Source organism: Neodiprion virginianus, chromosome 2 (genome assembly GCF_021901495.1).
Source record: "Neodiprion virginianus isolate iyNeoVirg1 chromosome 2, iyNeoVirg1.1, whole genome shotgun sequence".
Taxonomy (NCBI): domain Eukaryota; kingdom Metazoa; phylum Arthropoda; class Insecta; order Hymenoptera; family Diprionidae; genus Neodiprion; species Neodiprion virginianus.
Window position 1 is genome coordinate 12,998,264 of NC_060878.1, and position 19,105 is coordinate 13,017,368.

General features: G+C 35.1%; 3 protein-coding genes and 1 long non-coding RNA gene across 19 annotated transcripts in view; 3 read left to right on the forward strand and 1 right to left on the reverse strand.

Moving 5' to 3' along the window:
* The first annotated feature begins 961 nt into the window (after positions 1-961).
* LOC124298437 (endophilin-B1) lies at positions 962-11,964 on the forward strand. 8 transcript variants are annotated; one of them, XR_006906804.1, is made up of 10 exons: positions 967-1,157; positions 1,507-1,648; positions 1,765-1,893; positions 2,046-2,208; positions 2,993-3,056; positions 3,174-3,209; positions 3,873-4,063; positions 8,616-8,751; positions 9,818-10,079; positions 10,361-11,964. XR_006906804.1 is itself a non-coding variant. In XM_046750437.1 (10 exons), the coding sequence occupies exons 1-9, from the start codon at positions 1,095-1,097 to the stop codon at positions 9,926-9,928; spliced, it is 1,035 nt and encodes a 344-aa protein (XP_046606393.1). In that variant the 5' UTR covers positions 967-1,094; the 3' UTR covers positions 9,929-9,931; positions 10,361-11,964. The 8 variants fall into 8 exon arrangements, 7 of the variants coding, with proteins under 7 accessions (XP_046606395.1, XP_046606397.1, XP_046606399.1 ...); XM_046750437.1 differs by having other exon boundaries at positions 9,818-9,931; XM_046750441.1 differs by lacking the exons at positions 8,616-8,751; positions 9,818-10,079; positions 10,361-11,964 and adding exons at positions 4,213-4,236; positions 5,777-5,902 and having other exon boundaries at positions 965-1,157.
* Positions 11,965-12,686: 722 nt separating this feature from the next.
* Positions 12,687-14,112, forward strand: LOC124298441 (uncharacterized). Its single transcript, XR_006906805.1, has 3 exons — positions 12,687-12,845; positions 13,618-13,703; positions 13,923-14,112. It is a non-coding gene; the product is annotated as an uncharacterized LOC124298441 (long non-coding RNA).
* A 1,186-nt stretch (positions 14,113-15,298) lies between these two features.
* Positions 15,299-17,222, reverse strand: LOC124298435 (DNA repair protein XRCC1). Its single transcript, XM_046750433.1, has 2 exons — positions 15,592-17,222; positions 15,299-15,510 (listed from the first exon to the last, which is right to left on the reverse strand). Exons 1-2 carry the CDS (start codon positions 16,836-16,838, stop codon positions 15,378-15,380), a joined length of 1,380 nt encoding a protein of 459 aa, XP_046606389.1. The 5' UTR covers positions 16,839-17,222; the 3' UTR covers positions 15,299-15,377.
* A 1,140-nt stretch (positions 17,223-18,362) lies between these two features.
* LOC124299315 (kinesin-like protein KIF13A) overlaps positions 18,363-19,105 on the forward strand; it is a 32,725-nt gene continuing 31,982 nt past the window's right edge. For all 9 annotated transcript variants that reach the window (XM_046752448.1, XM_046752449.1, XM_046752451.1 and 6 more), the window contains exon 1: positions 18,363-18,651. In XM_046752448.1, coding sequence (XP_046608404.1) covers positions 18,594-18,651 — 58 coding nt within the window. In that variant the 5' untranslated portion in view covers positions 18,363-18,593. The remainder of the gene's footprint in view (positions 18,652-19,105) is intronic.

Genomic DNA, 19,105 nt, shown 5'->3' on the forward strand with positions numbered 1-19,105 from the left:
TGCTATTATTGGTCGGAAATATAAAAAATAGAGAAAATGAAGAAGCGAGATGAAGTAGCTGATAGCGTATTCGGACTTAGTGCAATCGATTCCTCTCGCAAAATTACGTCGATATAGTGCATCAAAGAATTAATTTAACTATTATTCATCAAAATCGGTCAAATTTCGACTGAAAAAATCCAAAACGGATTTTGGATCTTTGCGATCTTGCGATTTTCAAAGCTCGGAAAATTTTCGTCACAGAACCGTTTTGTAGGACTGCTCTTTCTCCACTAATTTGACCATCAAGAATGCGGAAAAGACATCCAAGAGAGCGTAGGACCAACAGCAGAAGAATTACGAACGGAATCTCGTTTTTGGCTGTAACGTTTGATACGTTGCTGGCAACGTATTCCACGAAGCTTGTTTATAAGCTCTATAAGTAGCTGTTCGAGATATAAGAAAATAATATACTTCATTCTCATTATTTTAGAATCGTAATACATGTAATGCATTGAAATGAATCAAGTCATCATATTTTTTTTTATTATCGTTTATTGTTCCGAAGAAAGGCCCTGCTGGACACACTGCAGTATTTTCAGTATCGACTATGCGTTAATAAACGTATGAAAAGGCATCTTTAATCATGCACGAATGCACGATTCTGGAATAAAGAAAACGAATTATATTATTTTCTTACCTTGCAAAACTAACTATCGTTTTATTCGATTTCCTTCTCGCTTCTTCATTTTCACCGTTTGTTCATACTTCCAATTAACAATCCTAGATTTTTGAATTCTTAGAATAAAAACACAACTGAGAACCACTGACTAAACGCGTCGTTCAGACTCGCGGCATTTTGTCGTTGCGTTGGTACTCCTTTTCATGCCGCCGATATTGCGCGTCAATTTAACGCCCATGAAAATCCAGCTTGAAAACTGCTAGTCTAGCTTTGGCAAGTGGTGCTCCTTACGGTGGAATGAGTAACTGCGGATCGATAGTGTATGCACTATATTGCATACATATAGATACACGATATTATAAGGCACGTCCAGGCTGCTCCTGCAGATATTATAGTGATAATAATAATAAATTGATTTTCAAACGTAGAAACAATGGATTTCAACGTTAAAAAATTGGTTAAAGACGCTGGAACCGCGCTCAGCAGAGTTGTGCAGGTAGGAAAAACGATACCAACGTCATAAATTCCGTCCAGTTCATAGTTCAAAAAATAAATAAATAGATCGAATTGACAAACTAGACCTACGGTGTGAAACTTTGCTGTCACTTCTGACATTTTGTTATAATTCACCAACCAAGCGAACAACAGTCACATCTTTTATCATCTTTTGCCTACATCGATTTGCGCTAATTGCAGTTTCCATGCACAATCAAGTTACACGATTGCCATAGAGTCATCAACAACGTCGTCATTATCATTGCTATTGTTATTATTGAGACTTGCTACTATCGTTACTGTAATCATCGTCAGTCATCTACAACAAATTTATTTCCGTTTGCTCTTAGCTCACCGAGGAGAAGCTCGGAACATCTGAGAAAACCGAGCTGGATGCTCACTTTGAATTCCTCGCTGACAGAGCAGATGCGACCAAAACTTGGACTGAGAAAATCCTCAAGAATACAGAGGCAATGCTCACACCAAATCCAGGTACACCACTGATATCTTACCTGGCACCGTAAATCTTTTATCGAACATACAGGATCAGAATTTGGAAGGTTGCAAAACATTGTAAACAAAGTTGACTCAACTATTTCTATCCACAGGCAACAGAATCGAGGATTTCTTCTTTGAAAAAATCGACAAAAAAAAGCCAAACCGACTCAGCAACTTGGAATACGTTGGCATTGACATGATCGAAGCTGGGAATGACTTTGGTCCTGGAACTGCTTACGGTGCGTCAAATCAAAACCTGAAATTGCTTCTCCGTGTAAAATGATTGATTTGCTGGCTTGTCAAAAGATCAAGAGGACTGTTGCAATTATGTTTTTTAGCTGTTGTAGTTTTAGTGATAGCAACTTGATATTAATTCAGTCAAAAATTTCAGGTGGGGCACTGATCAAAGTTGGGCAATGTCAACAGAAATTGGGGCAGATAGAGAGAGATTTCATTGGCACAGCGGCAAACTGCTATGTTCAACCGTTGAGGAAGTTTTTGGATGGAGACATGAAGACTATCAGCAAAGAGCGAACAATTCTAGAAACCAAACGGTAAATTTTTCGAATTTATATCTCCCGGTAACGCAGTTGATCGTTTTTCTTAAAAATTCTGATAATTTTATTTTTTGAATTTTCTCAGAAGTGTACTTGTACTATGTTTTAAAACTGTCCTGAAAAAGATTCTGTATTAAGTACCTCTGCACAAGTTTTAGGATTTCAAGGAATTTTAAAAAGTTTCTGTAAAGTTCTCATGTTTTTGTGGCAATTTCTTTTGTATTGAAAATCTGAAGAACTGCAAGTTTTCGTGTTTCTGCCTAGCTCTGATCATTTCGAGTTACATGTGAAATTGGTTCAATTTTTAGAGAAAACTCATATTCTTTCAGAACTTGATTTTATATGTCAAATCTGAGAAAATCCAAGTTCTGGTGTTTCTGCGCATTCATCGACAGTATCGCCATATGGAAAGCTGTCATGATTTTCTAAAAGAAATCAGAAAATATTAGGAAACAGTTATATCTTCTGAAATGCACATGAAAAATTTGGAATTTTGACTGTAAAGGAATATTTTCAACAAAACTAGTATTGTGATAACCTTTCGGTATTTTCAAGAAATGTGAAGGTTTTTCCATAAATCTCGCTAAATTAATTTGCTGCATAAGAATGGAAATATTTTTGCAAAATACATAGAAGTTCTGGGAATTATTCTGAAATTCCTCAGGAAAACTGAGAAACTGTTGGAATTTCTCAAAGTTTCTGAATATAATTTTCACCAAGGAATTGTGAATGAGTTTCATAAATGGCACTAAACATCATCATGCTATTTCGTAATTTTCAGGCTTGATTTGGATGCTTCCAAAAATAGAGTTCGAAAAGCGAGGAGCATGCTGGGTCAACAGAGCGTAAGTATTACTCAAAGTGAAAGAATAATTCACTGCAACAATGTTTTGTAGTATTGTCTATTAAACCTAAATCCATTCTGTGCTTTGTTTCGTTCACTGCAATGCTGCTTCTCATAGGAATCTGGCGTTTCTCCTGAAGTTTTACTCGATCAGGTATTCACCAAGCGATTATTTCACTGCTATGTTCATCATTCTAATATTCTGTCGTAATACAAGTCTCCATTTAGTGTTTTATCACAATTTAACTGCGAAACGGCACTTGAGAAATATAATTTCGATATTTAAATATTGCCAAACTGTTTTTGAATTCGGATGTTTCAAATTTGGATTCAACTGTTTTTGAAATAGATTGTTTTGTCTTCCGCCAAGATTTTTATGACCTAATAATCTACCAAAACGGCTTTTGTTTTACTTATCTTTATGTATTATGCTAAACGGTTTTTTATATGTCTCCGACAAACTTTAAATGAACCAATAAAATCGAGGCAAAAATTTCAGTGAGATGAACCAATTAATGTTTAACTATCATATCATCGTACGGTGTCACACCGTCACTCTTCACAGTAATTAATTTTGCGTTGTGTTGAAATTGTGTGAACACAACCAAGTTTCAATTTGAGAAACTCGTTGTAAGATGTGGTCAAGTTTGATCAACACATACTTATTACTTCATAGGAAAAAAAAATATACGTATATCACATATATATGCTCGTCATCCTGTGAAAAATGTCAATGAGTGATTAACTTAGTAAATGTATGCGATTTCGAGTATTTGTATACAGTTTTAACGTATTGCCTGTGAATTCCTGACACCAGGCAGAAAGGGAGCTAAGAGTAGCGCAGTCCGAATTCGATCGGCAATCCGAGATTACGAAGTTCTTGTTGGAAGGAGTATCCAGTTCGCAGGCGGGCCACCTTCGCTGTTTACATGAGTTCGTTGAGGCGCAAGCTCGCCATTATGCTCAGTGTCACGCAGCGATGCAAGACTTGCAGCGAGAGCTGGCTGGGTGAGTGCTGTTATATCTGCGCAAACACCAGTTGAGTGTGATTACTATCCAGGCGTGGGAAACACGAATATTAATGCCTAATTCTGTTATTCACTGTCTATCAATATCTGTTGCGGTAATTTGATACTGTTTGCTTGTTTCTCACGCAGCTATCCCACTTTGTGGTGATCCGAGTGAGTAAATTTGGACGAAGTTTAGTAAAATTATCACTCATTTGATGCAGATAATTTGCTGAAAATTTTATTCCATCTATAATAATATCATTGGGGGTGAGAACCTTTGGAATCTTAAACAAGGCTCGTCTAATAGTATTTTCACTTACAAGGAAAGTATCAGATTTATGAATCGTGGATTCTGCACGGATTTCTGTGGTTGTTCCCCTGTCTTAAAATATGAAACCTGTGATATGTAGTTTCATTTAATAAGCTTTTCTTCACTTTGGTTACAATGGATTAGATTACCAGTTCATTGAGTGAAAAGCTATAACAAACGGAGCCTGTTATGTCCTTTTGACCTGAATATTAATTATTCATTATCCTTTGACGAAGTTTTATTAGTAGGATCTCACCTCGGATTTCAAAATAACTACCAACATTCGACAACGTGGATGCTTATTTTTAACTTTTCTGCCTCGAGCATGCATTCTTGGGGTGGCTGAAAATGCTAAAGTTCATACGACTGCGGCAAACAAAAGAAACGACCATGGTGTTTCATCACCACTGAATCGTTGTGCATTTCCAGAGCGGCAAAGTTACAGAATGAGCACTCTGATCTGTTGTAACTTGAACAGAGGAAAGCCCATTAACTGAAACTACACATTAGGTGCATCATATTTTAGGCCAAAAAAATACTACAAGAATTATCAGTGGAATCCATGATCCGGAGTCCTGATACTTTTCTCATTAGTATAAGTGTTGTTTAAAATGTTCGATTCGAAGTTCGATATGTGGCAAAGTGTTGGCAGCCTAATTGTAAAAATTTCTCAGGGCTCCTGAAATATAGGCCATTGTTTTCGATTTCAGCCGCTCCATTGCCCATTTAGTTGTAAAATATTTCAAGTTAGTTACAATAAATATGTAATTTTGTTCGTAATGAAATTTGTCCAAATTAGTCACTCCTGCTAATATACTTTTATATGACCAATAAAATTTCTGCATATGCAAAAACGAACTTCAACAAGTTGTTTTTTCCGACCAATTATTCTGAGAGCAAAGTTATGTGAGGCTTTTTCTATCCTCATTCGATTATCTAGTAACGGTATTTTTTTTTTTTTCTAGAGTGACGCAAAGTCTGTTGTATTGCTGAATTAAAATAAAGAAAGAAAAAAAAATAACGTCACTAGACAATAGAATGAGGAAGAAAAAACTCACATCTAACTTTGCTCTTGAAATAATCGTTTGGAAGCTACCGCTTGCTAAAGTTTATTTTTCCAGATGCAGGAATCTTCATGGTCATTTTTTTTATGTTAACGAATAGTCAAGTTTTAAAAACATGTGCATAGAACATATTTTGTTTAGTTTAGCTAACCGGTGGATAAGGAGCCCTGTAATGTGTTACTATCTAGACATGTAGACTCAGCTTAATCGCGTGTGATGGTGATTGATGTTGTCGATGCGTAGTACTTATCGATAAATGTGCTTTAATGCAGAGTATTTCTCTATTCTGTCCTACCTGCTTTTCTTACTATCTTTGCTTGCATGATTGGGATTCCAGGGCACGGCAACCGAGTCCTCTTCTACGAGTCAACAGCGAGGAAGTCACCGAGCTTTCTCATCCCGCTGCTTCTTCCCCTCCCCAAGTCCAAAGTTCACCCACTTATCACCAGTCCTTGGCAGGATCTGACTATGTTACCGCTTCTTTTGACACCGACGTGACAAAAGTCTAATGCTGATGAAAGTCAGACTATTCACTTGAATCCTACTTCCAACCCATCACTCCTCTTCTTCTTGACGACGATACTGAAATTCATGTTCAAGTGCGAATTTGTTTGAACTATGAGACATTTTGAAATCTGTTCTTTGCTGGTATTCTCTAGTCAGATATGTTTAAGAATAACTACTAATGCAAACTAAATAACTAGCCAACTAGCTATTGAACTACTAAACCTTCCTTTTTACTTATAATAATATCATATATGTCTACTTGTTGTGTAATCTAAGCATTCTAAATTATAGAGCATGGTTAATAATTATAGCATATGGCGAAACATAGCTCAAATATTGTTTCGATGCCGTCATGCTGCTTCGAACGGTTTATGAGCATTCTCTTTGCACGTGCATGGTAACATTGACAATGTTTTTAGTACATAATAATCGACATGTTGGATTTGGGACTTACTCAAAACTGCGGTCAGGAGGCTTAGAACCCAGTGCACTGGAAGTATTAGAAATTTGAACTTAAACGGAATTTTTCCCATTCGTCAACACGTTGTGATTAGTTTTCATAAAATAATATGCAATAATAAAGCTACATTCAAATACCAGAAAAGAATGTTTAAATGCTATGAGAATATTGAAATCCCATATTAAACAGAACGTCAAAACACCAAACCACGTTTTCAAAAGTTCGAATTATGGAAAATTGATTGCCAATCCGATCTGATAAGCTTAAAACTTTTAGGATTAATGGACTGTACCGTCCAAATAAAAAGTGCAGAAATATGAACGAACCATTTAAAAAATTTAAAGCAATGTTATTTGTGCTAAGAATGGTAAATACACATTCTACAATACCTCTGGTATGTAACAGAAATGAATCTGAGCAAATCAAAGACCGCTAATTAATATAACAACAATTTGTGAAAATTGTGAGATGCTAATGTTTTTTGGCTAATTTTGTTCATGATAAAGATCCGCATAGATCGTCTGCAACAAAAATTTTCAATAATTTTCTCCAGAGCAAGTAAAAATATATTTTTGTACGTACAGTACAAAATGTACATCAACAATTACAATTGTGCGTTATAACTGCACTGTAACGTAAGATTTCTTAAGTGTTTTCCAGGTTATTTACAGGGATCTGATCAACGAGCAGAATGAGTTCAAAACATTATAACTCGGATTAAATCAGAGTAGCCATTCTATTTGGAAACCGGGAAACGTTGCAATAATCAGAGATTCTCGTTTCACTTGGAAAAGTCAGAAAATTTTTATTGAATTCCATGAAAAATTGAAATTTGAAACAAAAATTTTTATATCATTTCGAATATTAAAGTTTTAATGAAATACTTAGCATACCTATGTATGCATGATTCACAGGTTTCACATTGGGTCCCCTATTTAGCTAAAAGTATCCTACTTTTTTTTTTCTTCCTATAATCACTCTAAAACTGAAGGTGTCCCCTAAATGTATCATAAATATACTGAAATGGACTGAAAAAATCAATTTGATACTTGAGAACTATGTTTGTACTTACAATTTAACATAGGAACCACAAACATACATCAATTTTCAAAATTCTTATATTTCACAAAACCATAATATTTATGGTGTTGTTATCTATGGAATATGTACGTTCATTAAAAATTATTTTGTTCCTACATTTAGTTGGAAATATAAACATTATTCTCAAGCAACAAATTGATTTTTTCAGTCCATTTTAGTTCGTGAAAAAAAGGATTGATTAAAAAACTTTAGAAATTTCAATATCTTTTACATTCAATATCAACAGCCTCCCAGCATATGTTAATATTATCCGAAAATTTTTATATGTACACGGAATTTTTGATCTATAATATAAACATATTTTTGGGGTGTAATTGGAAAAAATTCCAGAATTACCAAAATAACGGACACCCTAATGTGTATCTTATTTCGCTGTATTTGGTCAGACTACGAAAAAAGATTGGAACCTCTGTTCTCTCTAAAATTACCTGACTTGAGCATTATCAAGCCTGGATTCGTTTCGAAAAAAATTTAGATATGAGTGAAGTCCAAAGACTTTGAAATAAATAAAATTTAATTTGTAACAATGTATAAAATTTTTGCGACCATATATTAGTTTTTGTAGGTACCAAAGGTTCCTAGAAAATTACTATTTTGCATATGCAAAACCTAAAGTAATAAGGGAATTGGGTGTACTCTGAAATTACTGGTAACCCTGCAAAAACGCCCAAGTCCAAGGATTTTCAACGTTCCTATTATAAAATCTTTTTATAAAATTGTTATCTTGACTACAATTATTGAAATTTGCTCAAAATCATTTGTGTAACATAGTACGAACGTTATTTCCCTAGTACTCACTATCACTGGCACAAATAACCCTGCCAGATATTTTTTGAAGGGTTTTTTCGCTTATCTTTGTTCTTTATTCACTCAGACACCTCATTAATCCTCCAGAAGTTTGGTAAAACATTAAAGTATATAAATTAATTTCATTTCATTGATCAAATATCAATCTAAATACTTTTGATTTCGCATTTTTGGGTCCTTTGTCTTGTATTTAGTATCCTTGCTTATGCAGAACTCGACAGACAGCGGCTATTTGATTTTGTTCGTCGATCCCACACGCAGTTCAGTACGCAATGAAACTCATTATTCCTCCATCTCCCAGCATGTCCGGAGCAACCTTCCACCCGTCCACCCCACCGACTCCTTCCGCACCGGCGGAGAACGGCCAGGAACGAGCTCGAGTGATCTGTGACTACGATGCAAGGGATCCGAGTGAATTGAGCCTGATGCAAGATGAGGTAAACAGGTTTGAGATCTAATCAGCACCAGGTTTGTCTCCTGGCAGAATGTAATTTGCAGAAAGCTGCACCTTTTGTTGGCGCAGTTCAAGTAATCAGCTAGTTTTCGATATAAATTCAACTGTTTTTTTACTTTACGCAACACTAAGAAAGTTTCTGAGTACTGTTCTCGTTTTTGTATACATTTTGCCTGTAACTGACTTTAGAATGTGTCTTAATTTTTATATTTCAAGTGTCGCTAGAGCGTGAACTCCTAATACTGTAGAATTATTCTCTCTTCACATTGTTCCAGAACATCTTGAATATTGTCTTGAATACTGTTATTGTAATTCTTGAGATTATGATCAAGCTACATACTATTTTTTCTACATAGAGATTCGACCTTTTTCTGAGAGACGAAATTTTACAATTATAGTTCGCAAATGTGGAAACATGTAGCTAAACAATGAAATACTCAAAAGTGTAAAGAATTATACAATAATAATACTGATCTACCATTTCTGTAATATATAGGGCGATTTATACTTACTACAAAAAAACGCATGATATAAATACTATTTTAGGATATAGATTATAATGTTATAGTTGTTGTATTCGTTTTTCGCGCGATTAACATAATTTCTCGATGTAACGTTTTTTTTTGTTTTTTTTTCCCTCAAAAACTTTCATTTACTACACACGTAGAACTTCTAATTTGTATTTTGTCATATTTATGCATATGTTTATATTTTAAAAATATACATTTGCCATATGTTATTATTATTACTATTATTATTATTATTACGATTATTATTATATTATTAGTATTATTATTATTGCACTAAAGGTGTAGTCAATAAAGTTTAATAAATTTCAGTTTTACATTGTTCTGATCTGATCACCTGTATGTACTATTCCTATATTTGAGTACCTCTACTAATAATTTCTTCATCCTATATTATTCGTATATAACTTATTTCTTTATGTGGTGCGGAGTCGAATCTTGAAAAAAAAAATTTGAGACAGTTGTTGATATCGTTTCTGCGCCACTTTCCGCTAAAATAGATAATTGGTTTTCATTTTTCAGGTGATTTGTGTATCTAAGATTCCTGGGGATGGAGATTATCTGATGGGAGTTAGAGGCAATCAGCGAGGCAAAGTACCCAAGGCTTTTCTGGAACCAATTGTAGCTTCCTAATAAGTAATTCCGTTTGTTTATAGCTTGAACTGTTGCAACAGTTTGAAAATCGATGAAAAACAAAACATAAGGTTGTCAGGATTATTAACCACTTCTTTTTTAATCCAAAAAAATTTACAATGTCATTGTAAAATCTTGAAGAGGCAATCAGGTACTATTTGACGTATTATATTATAATGGGGAATTCTAAGTGGTTTTACCAAGCGTCGGACTTTAAAAATTCCCCATTTCGTTGTAACTTCACTATATAGTAATATTCTTTTATATAATATTATTGCACCAGATTTTCCGTAATATTCTCAAAAGTTTCAAAAAAAAAACTTAAAAAATATCTCGCTAAAATGAATAATATTTTACTAGCAACGAAGGAATCACCCTTCACAGGGTTTTAAAATCCTTATAATTTTCTACAATTTTCTAAATTTCTTTCAGATTTTCTAACGTGGCTTTAACATTCGAAGTTTAACGGATTCTAACTTCGGAGCGGTAGAGATATCAAGAAACTAAACAACACAGGTGATTGTCTTTCAGATAACTACAAGATATTGAGATTACAATAAAATTGGGAATGGTGACTGTCCGATGTTTGGTTCAACTGCAAATGTATGTTTTGAAATTGCAATTGTTGTATAATATTCAGACAAATAGTTTTAAGCATTTTGCATAGTGCCTATGTGGCTAATGAGCGACAATGTGTATTGTACCAATTAGTAGAGAATTCGATAGATGTAGGGGATTTGTGGTTCTGAATTTTTTTCAAATCCAAAACAAATCGTATTGCAACTTATTGCTACATTCTATTTTGTTTATTTGGTTTAGTACCGACATATTGATAGATCAACTATTTATTAACTAATATATTATGTTGTTTATTATTTTTAACATATTGAGCTTGTCTATTCGGTTTAAACGAGCGGTATGTATAATGAAAATTTAACGTAAAATATTGATAATTAACATATTTTGAAAGTCGGTTGTGGTCAGATAATTTTTAATCAAGACAAGCAACGGACTTAGCTAACTGTTTCAATCGAACAGTCAAACTAATAAGGAGTGCTGTTACTTGTTTGATTTTTTTTTTCATGGTCGTTGTAAAAACATTATTCCTTGAAAATTTGCAGAAATAAGAGAATATTCTAACGGTTTCAAAGAGATTTTCAGTAAATTCACCTGTTTTCTGAATGTTTCAACATATGAGAATAAATCTTGAAATATCAAAACATCATGGGTATTAGTGAATAACTAGAACAGGGTTGATCCCTGACATGTACATAAATTAAAACAAATTATTCCAATAATCTTAATTCTTCAATAATCAGTATATTCCAAGAGCGGTGCGTCGTTATTACACACTGTTTGTCAGATATTTGGAGTGAATAATATTGAAGAATACACCCAATTTTTAGAAAATGCGCTTATAATATGTACAATAAATTTAGATATAGTGATCCACATTTCTGCAATAACTTCGTCAATACAATAAATTATATTATATTATAATGTTAAATCGATTTCTCATTACTTAATTGTAATAAGGTGATAACTAAGTAACCATGTTAAAATTATTATCCTGTTAAAGTTTAAGTATAAATCTACAATATAATGATGCAATTATTATGTATATGGTTACTATATTAAATATACACATTTGCTGATGTTGGGAAGTTCAATACCAAGTTTGTGAGTTGACTTGAAATAGTTACAAATCGCTCCGACAAGATCAAAAAACTTCTCTGAAATCTTTTAGGTATATACTATTTTACCGGAAAGTTCTGAGAAAGATTCCCTATTAGTTCTGGCAAACTTTGAATTCTTTTGATAAATTCGGAGGATTATCAAAAAATTCTAAGAATTCTAAAAATCCATAATACGAGTTTTCCTCTTTCTCCCATTTATGATCAATGAATCGAGTTAGAGGTAACAATTGCACCAATTTCTTGAGAGAACTGATATTTTTCTGAACTTCATTCCATATCTGAAAACTGAGAAAATCTGAGTTTTCGTATTTTTGCGTATTTTCCGACAGTACCACGTTACGGAAAACTGAAACAGATTTTTGAGAAATAATTGAGAATGTCCTTTCCAAAACATGAAAAAATCTGAATGTATCTGAACGTAAAGAAATATTTTCAATAACACTAAAATTTTGATAACTTTCTAGTAATTTTTAATAAATATGAAGGTGTATCCGTAAATTTGCCGACATTATTTATTCGCGTAAAAAATGAAATGTTTCTGCAAAATTCCTAGAAATTATGAAAATTAATCAGAGATTATTCAAAAAAACAGAAACTGTCAGAAATTTACGTTCTCATTGAATTCATTGATATTTCTCCAAGCTTCTAAAAATAGTTTTCGCCAAGAATGAGTTTGACGTTTGTTCCATGACAGGAGAGTAATCTAGATAATAATTCTAGTCGGTTTAATCAAGAGTCATGACTAAGGAAACCTATTATTTTGCGATATATTCTCACGAACGGAACCGTGACGGAAATTTCATCTTCGTCAAACATTCGATCCAATCCGTTAACAATAAGTTCGAATTTTCTTTACTTCAAACTTCAATGGTTAAGACAGTCAACAAAACGCCGCGAACGCGGTTCAATTTCTAAAATACCTTGCCTTGACTCGCGAAGGACATACTTTGAAATAAAGCCGGTTTATTGGAGTTATGTTCCATAGTTGGCGGCGGAATAGCGAGATCAATGCGCGGTATTTTTCCGCGCCTCTATGGTCGAAGTTCGGAACTAAAACCTTTCATCACAATTCGTACACATTTCCGGATCCGGAAAGCGAAGGCTGGTCTCTTTCATATTGGATTTGATAGCGGACGGAGCTCGTCGTTTAGGCATCCGAAGTTATCGGACCTTTCTAGAGTGAATCTAGAAATCTCAATCCATTCAGGATGAGAGCAAAGGTGCGTTTAGTATAATTATATTAATAGTTTCACCCAATTTTCAAGAGTAATTATTCCAATTATTACGTATTTCCGTTAACCTCGAATGGTCGTTATTTTTGTTCTGTCGAACCTTTTCCATTACCGCATGTTTCGAGTGGTGATGAAAAGTGTGCAATTGTGCAATGTACATTTTTCAGGGCTATAACGCTTTTCGTATTTGTGTCAATTATAATATTTACGTATTTTAACGCGTATTTTCAAATCCACGCGTCGCTTTTTACCGACGTGGCGTCGTCAAAACCCGGTCTCGACATTTATTTAGTACACTATGCGCTGGGTGAATTAATCAGTACATTTTTAGACAAGTGTTTTGAAAAGTGTAGCAGTAATGAATTGGTGATTCGAAATTTGCATCGCGTGGATTATTAAGCAAAGTAATTGAACACGTGTTAAAGAATGTGGTGAAAATCATTTTTCGTAGAATCTCTACCTTGAGTATTCACACGCGTGTAAAATTTGTTTTACCCATACCTATGTACCGCGTGATTTACATCAACAAACTTTGTATAAAAAGAATATTGAAAGAATTCAAATTTGTATTTCTACGTTTTTTTGGCAGAAAATTGACGTAACGAATTCATTTTTCTCAAGTAAATATGACATTGTTTGAAACAGACCAAAAGTTCAGTTTTTTTTGTTCGTCTATTGAAGTAGTGATTTTTATGTAAAAGACTCCTACATTGAATTATAACAATTTCACGTTTTTAATTCATCTCTTCGATTATAACAGTGGCGTAAGAAGAGGATGCGCAGGCTAAAGCGTAAGAGGAGGAAGATGCGTGCAAGGTCCAAATAAATCATTCCACCATGACATTTGTAAGTATTTTATTTGTCTTTCAATTCTATGCCACGATGACTCTTGTCATATCTGAGTTTCATTGATTATGACTTAATATTCAGAATTTGAATAAAGAAAAATAATCTAATACAAGTTTTGATGGATTATTAATTTTCTAGAATGCAAGTTGAAGAAAAGTTCTTACCTTTATCTTGAAGTCTTGAGATATCTACTGATTCCCTGTTTTTCACTTTCAGGAGTAACATGGATAATTCACTGACACTAGGACAACACTTCGTCATTGTTTGAACAAGAGCAAAGCACTGGATGTGCACAACTACATCCTCTTGTGGATCCAAATTACAAATAATGTTATCGACGTGGAAGATTTAATACTTAAAAAAACATTTATCTTGTTTTGATACATTAAAACTACGATTCAAGATATTGAAATAATTTATTTGAATCCATTCCATCCATTTTTTTTTGTAAAAGTTCAGAAATTTTCATCAAAAAAATTACTTTCATTCAGCGAAATAAAGAAATAAGTGAGTTTTATTGGATCAATTGATTTGCTTGGTTTAAATGTTCAACGTATTAGATATGTGATAGGGTAGATTCTGTGTAACATAAATTAGACCACTCTTAAGCTTTCTTACTTTATGACATATCTCTATCGTTGGCATTTCTTTTCATTTTTAATGTAGTCGCGTTTTACGGTATTATTTCGGAAATCGAGCGTTCAGATTATGTGGATCATAAATTTTCATGACTTGAAGAACTATGTACTATTGCAACATCAAATTCGAAAGTATTTATCATTTTACTTTAACAATGTTCTAAGTTTCGAATTCACTTCGAACGTGGCGTCTCCCAGTTCATCAGGGAGGGGGGGTTGTCAATTATATATATATCTGTTGGCCTGTTAGTCGAAGCGAGAAATTCTGAAAATATACATTCAGAGATCGTATTCCCTTAACATTTTTTAGCCAGCCAACGCGTTACCGCAAAGCTTTTTTCGTTGTGTGAAATTCGAACGAATTCTGTGCGATTACCCCACTACGTAACTGTTACAGTCCTATGAATGAATCAATTTTGCCTAAATTTAATTGATTCGGGGTTTCTCAAATTAAAGTTTCCTTCACAGATGTTGCGACAAATAGCGTGTGTTTTCTGGCGCTTTTCAAGAGGTTTCTTAATTTTTTTCAGTTTTAATTTATAAATTGTGGCGCATTTATCGTTAATGAAACGGAAAGATTTTTCTGGAGGATGATTTGAATCCATAGTATTTAGAACTAGAAGCACATTAAAATTTGAGAAGTCTTAAAACATATTAAGTACTGAAGACTTCATCAATTGCTTGAAAAATTTGGCTGAAATTTTTAATTCCAAATGTCTTGACCTAGACTGAAGAATATATCTATTAAAAAATGTCACTATCTGCCATTCAACTGGTGAAATACTTGAGTAACTGGGATTGAGTAATTGTTCATCACTATAAGTACATTACAGTGTTTTGTTTGGCATTAAAGAAGTAACATTTTTTCACGCTCCTACTTGAAAAACTTTACACAATAGGATTCAATTTTTTCTACAAACAAGTTTTTGAATTGGGAGTGAAAAAGAATGTTGCTTTCAAAAGAAATATACTAATATATATTTGTAGATACAACATATGAAACATGTTTTCTTCATTATGTCAGCTTCAGTTTTTAATAATCTGAGTCTGTATCCTGGTCGTATATGCTAAGTGGGTCTGTAGATCCTTTGTCAGCATCCACTTCTTCCTCGCTTTCTGGCAGGTCTTTTTCTTCCTTGTCAAGAGCGTATCGCCTCCACGGAAATCTGAGAAAAATAGCAATAGCTTTTATTTATTCCCTGAAGAATGTTTAAGTTGCATTATGGAGCATCCAACTATTGATCTACCTCGTTTTCTTATCGTAGCAATCCTCCACCCACTGTTGATCAATGATTTTAACACTTCCCTTCAGCTGATTATACTTTGGTGTATTCTTAAAAGCACAAACCAAGTGCGTACAATTGTGATTTCGCCCATTAGGATTAACAAGGTATTTGGCTCCCATGGCGAGTGCTTTTCGCCTTATTTCATCCCGTTTTGGATTTTGATATCCACTGAGAGAAAAGGTCACATTTTCGAACAGGGCACTAAAATTCTTAACGGGCTTTTTAGGTTTGGCTGGTTTTTGCCTTGAAGCTCCATTTGCCTGGTCTTTATCAGGTACTAGTAAATTACAAGTCTTGCACAAGACATTCTCCTCATTACCCAAGCACAATGAACACCTCAGTCTGCCTCGATTTATGCTTTCTGACATCGTTGTTCGTGTCTCTTGCAAAATGCCAATGGAGTGTTGTTTAGAAGAACTTTCCATCGGTTTTTCATCTTTGTCCGACAGTCTCCGTTTTTTGATCACATGTTTTTTGTCCGTCTCAGTTGATTCATTTTCATCAATTGCGGCATTCGCCGGAGTTATTAATTTAAGAGAGGGTCTTTTACGGCTTGGAGTTTCATCTCTTTTCTCATTGACAGCGACAACGCGATTGCTCTCGATCTGTTTGGCGAGTTCCACCTTGAAACTATTAGGCTTAGGCTTCATCAGTTGAATGTATTTTTCCTTGAATTTGTCTAAACTGTTGTCGCCTTTGTCCTCCTTGACCTTGAACCTGCCAAAAGTGTCTAGGTTTCCAGAGTCCAACTTATCGTCTGTGCGCAAAATCAGGAACGAGAGACCGAAGAGAACTCTGGGGTTTGCTGGCTGCGAGCAAGTCACCTTCACCCTATTGAAAACCCTGTTGAGAACCTCCGCACTGATTTCCTTTTTTGTAAACAGCTGTACCTGGTCTTTGAACAGACCGTGGTCTGCATCGTTGAAAGACATAAAGGTATGGCTCACAATTATCACCCACTCCTCTGGAGCATTGCTACTTGCCCCGGCGATCTTCACCGAGCAGCACCGTGAGTTTCCTATGTCGACTCCTGTTATCTGCGACGGCTCTGCCAGCTCAAATATTGCTTCTGACTCCTTGATTCCTGGCTCCTCGCAGAGCCAGGTCAGAGACCCGATGCTGCCCGAGCGATGTTCGCACAAATTCCTTGCCGGGAATGACGGGTGTTCCGAACTGCAGCTTACCAGCTTGCCCAGTTTCACAATCATTTTTTGGTTCTTCTTAAGTACCCAAATATTCGATTAATAAAATTTGTCAAATATTGTCAGTCAGTCTGGTTTAACTCACTGACTGTTAATTTTTAATTCGTCCCGTTGAAACCAACAAAATTCAAACTGCTTCATCACACCGAACAAATTCTTTTCTATACTTGTACGTTACTGTTTTCAAACTTCATCTGCTTTTCATCATACTTTCTGTCAGTTGTGTTCCTAACCTCGAAATATTTTCGTTTCCTGCTAATAAATTTTTCGGCGGTCTGGAGTGGATTATCAAACGCACCTTATGTTACTTACAGTGGGTAAGGCAGCATGGTAAGGAATTGCTCCTAATCTGATTGATCATTCCATTCTTATGCTGTGAGTAATTTTGCTTGCCGCCTATTTAACTTGCTTTTTCTAGCGCGAATTATGCATAATAGTAGAGTTGTAATATACACTATTTTGTTTCATATTATTTCTGAAATACTGAATACTATTAAATCAGCACGATACACTTTTACAATTAGAGGTTGAGTAGTATGTGTTTTCTGTAGTAAAATTGGTGAAAAAACATTTGCCACTATTATTGAACACCTATATGTGAAAATTTCCAAGTAATTTACGAGACGAATGATTCAAATTTTGTTTTCAGCACTTTTAAATGATTCGAACACTTTTCAGATGTTTTAGAGCTCTGATCAAGATATTGAAGTTAAAAGTGAATGTCGATACAAAATTCCTAGAGAATCAATTGACAATTACACCAACAGATGCTGAGAACATTTCAAAAGTTTTATTGCAAAAATTCAAGAAAGTTAGAAAAAGTTAGAAAAAGTTAGAAAAGGTACTGCACTCCTGAGAAGTTACCTATTGTCCCGAAATCTTCGTGAAACTCCGTATGCCATTATCTGGAGCCTTTTTACAAAGTGTTTATCAAAACTCTGTTGATGTTCGAATCGCGTAAAAGTCATCAAAGTATAATGAGAAATAGTCAGAATTTATGGAACTTGTTTAGCGCTTTTGAAATCTGCGAGAACTTCATCGGAAAACTCGAAAATATCAGTTGAAAATAATTCCGCGACGCATTACAATCTTCGATAAGAATCCCGGGAAGTTCCTTAATTAAAAAGTAAACCAAAGGGGATGAGGGAGTGAACTGCTATTCAATTTTACACGTCCAGAGTTCACTTCTCCTAGTGTAAATATTACGAAAAAATAGAAGTCTGACTGTTTTACCGCAAGATGCCTGTAGAATAGCCAAAATAATTGTTAGCTACCGCTGGCTACGGATTTAATCTTAAAATATTTAGATATACCCATCATAGTGCAAGAAAAAGACTCAGTCGGTAAAGGAAGCATTTTTATATACCCTCGGAGCATGAATGATCCATTCTGATCTACAATCCCACAGAACCTGTAACAGAACCGACAGAACGTTTATTTCGTATTGCTCGACGTATATTGGTCACCAGCCTCGCGGGAGGGGGGTCGAACAGGCAGAGCCGCGGCCGACGAAAACCGAAACTCCGGGGGTGGCAAGCGAAGCAATATGGCGAGATGTGTCGTCGACGTAGGGACGGTGAGGTGTCTAAGTGAAAGAATGGTAAAGATGCAGAGAGAGTCGCGAAATGGGTTGATAATGATGTAGTGGATCGTCGAGAGTGCGGTGAACATTTAACAAGTGTAAATAGAATCAAATCCGTTCGTCCCGGTGTTCCGTGCCCTATAAAAAAAAAAAAAAAAGAAAAACGGTGCTGCTGAAACATGTCTTCTACGGATAAAATAAAGGTCGCCGTTCGGGTTCGCCCGTTCAATCGCCGAGGTTGGTAAAAAGATACAACAGAATTTGCAGCGACGTTCGTCCACAGATTTTGCAATTGCAGCGTCGGTTAATCCGCGACTCATCGTCGTTAAAGATCCATTAAAATCCACGTTAACCTGCTGAATCAAATACTGGTTCGCTGTACAATCGGGCAGCGCGCGGCGGCGGCGGCGGCGGCGACGGTTCTCCGCCAGCGCCGTAGATACTTTCCGAGAAGTATATCATTGATTTCGCATCCTAAACCGACGAAACTGGCATCGCCAGGAGATTGACAATTATTGTTTTCCACATAGCCTAGTTGAGTTCTGAACTGAACATTTCCGTTCGATCTGTCGTGTGGAGCGAGAAATCCAGGCCTCGTAATTTCAACCTACAATATTTATTTTGCGCACACACAACTTGAACCTAACATTATCTATATCGGCGCTTCGAACTTCGTTCACTTGTGATTACA

What these genes read in the sequence shown, in the direction of transcription:
- LOC124298437 (XM_046750436.1), top strand. Translation starts at nt 1,095, where the DNA reads ATGGATTTCAACGTTAAAAAATTGGTTAAAGACGCTGGAACCGCGCTC. An exon ending in CGCTCAGCAGAGTTGTGCAG is followed by an intron (nt 1,158 to 1,506) that starts GTAGGAAAAACG and finishes GTTTGCTCTTAG; the next exon opens with CTCACCGAGGAGAAGCTCGG. An exon ending in TGAGCCTGATGCAAGATGAG is followed by an intron (nt 8,752 to 9,817) that starts GTAAACAGGTTT and finishes TTCATTTTTCAG; the next exon opens with GTGATTTGTGTATCTAAGAT.
- LOC124298435 (XM_046750433.1), bottom strand. Translation starts at nt 16,838, where the DNA reads ATGATTGTGAAACTGGGCAAGCTGGTAAGCTGCAGTTCGGAACACCCG. An exon ending in TGCTACGATAAGAAAACGAG is followed by an intron (nt 15,511 to 15,591) that starts GTAGATCAATAG and finishes TATTTTTCTCAG; the next exon opens with ATTTCCGTGGAGGCGATACG.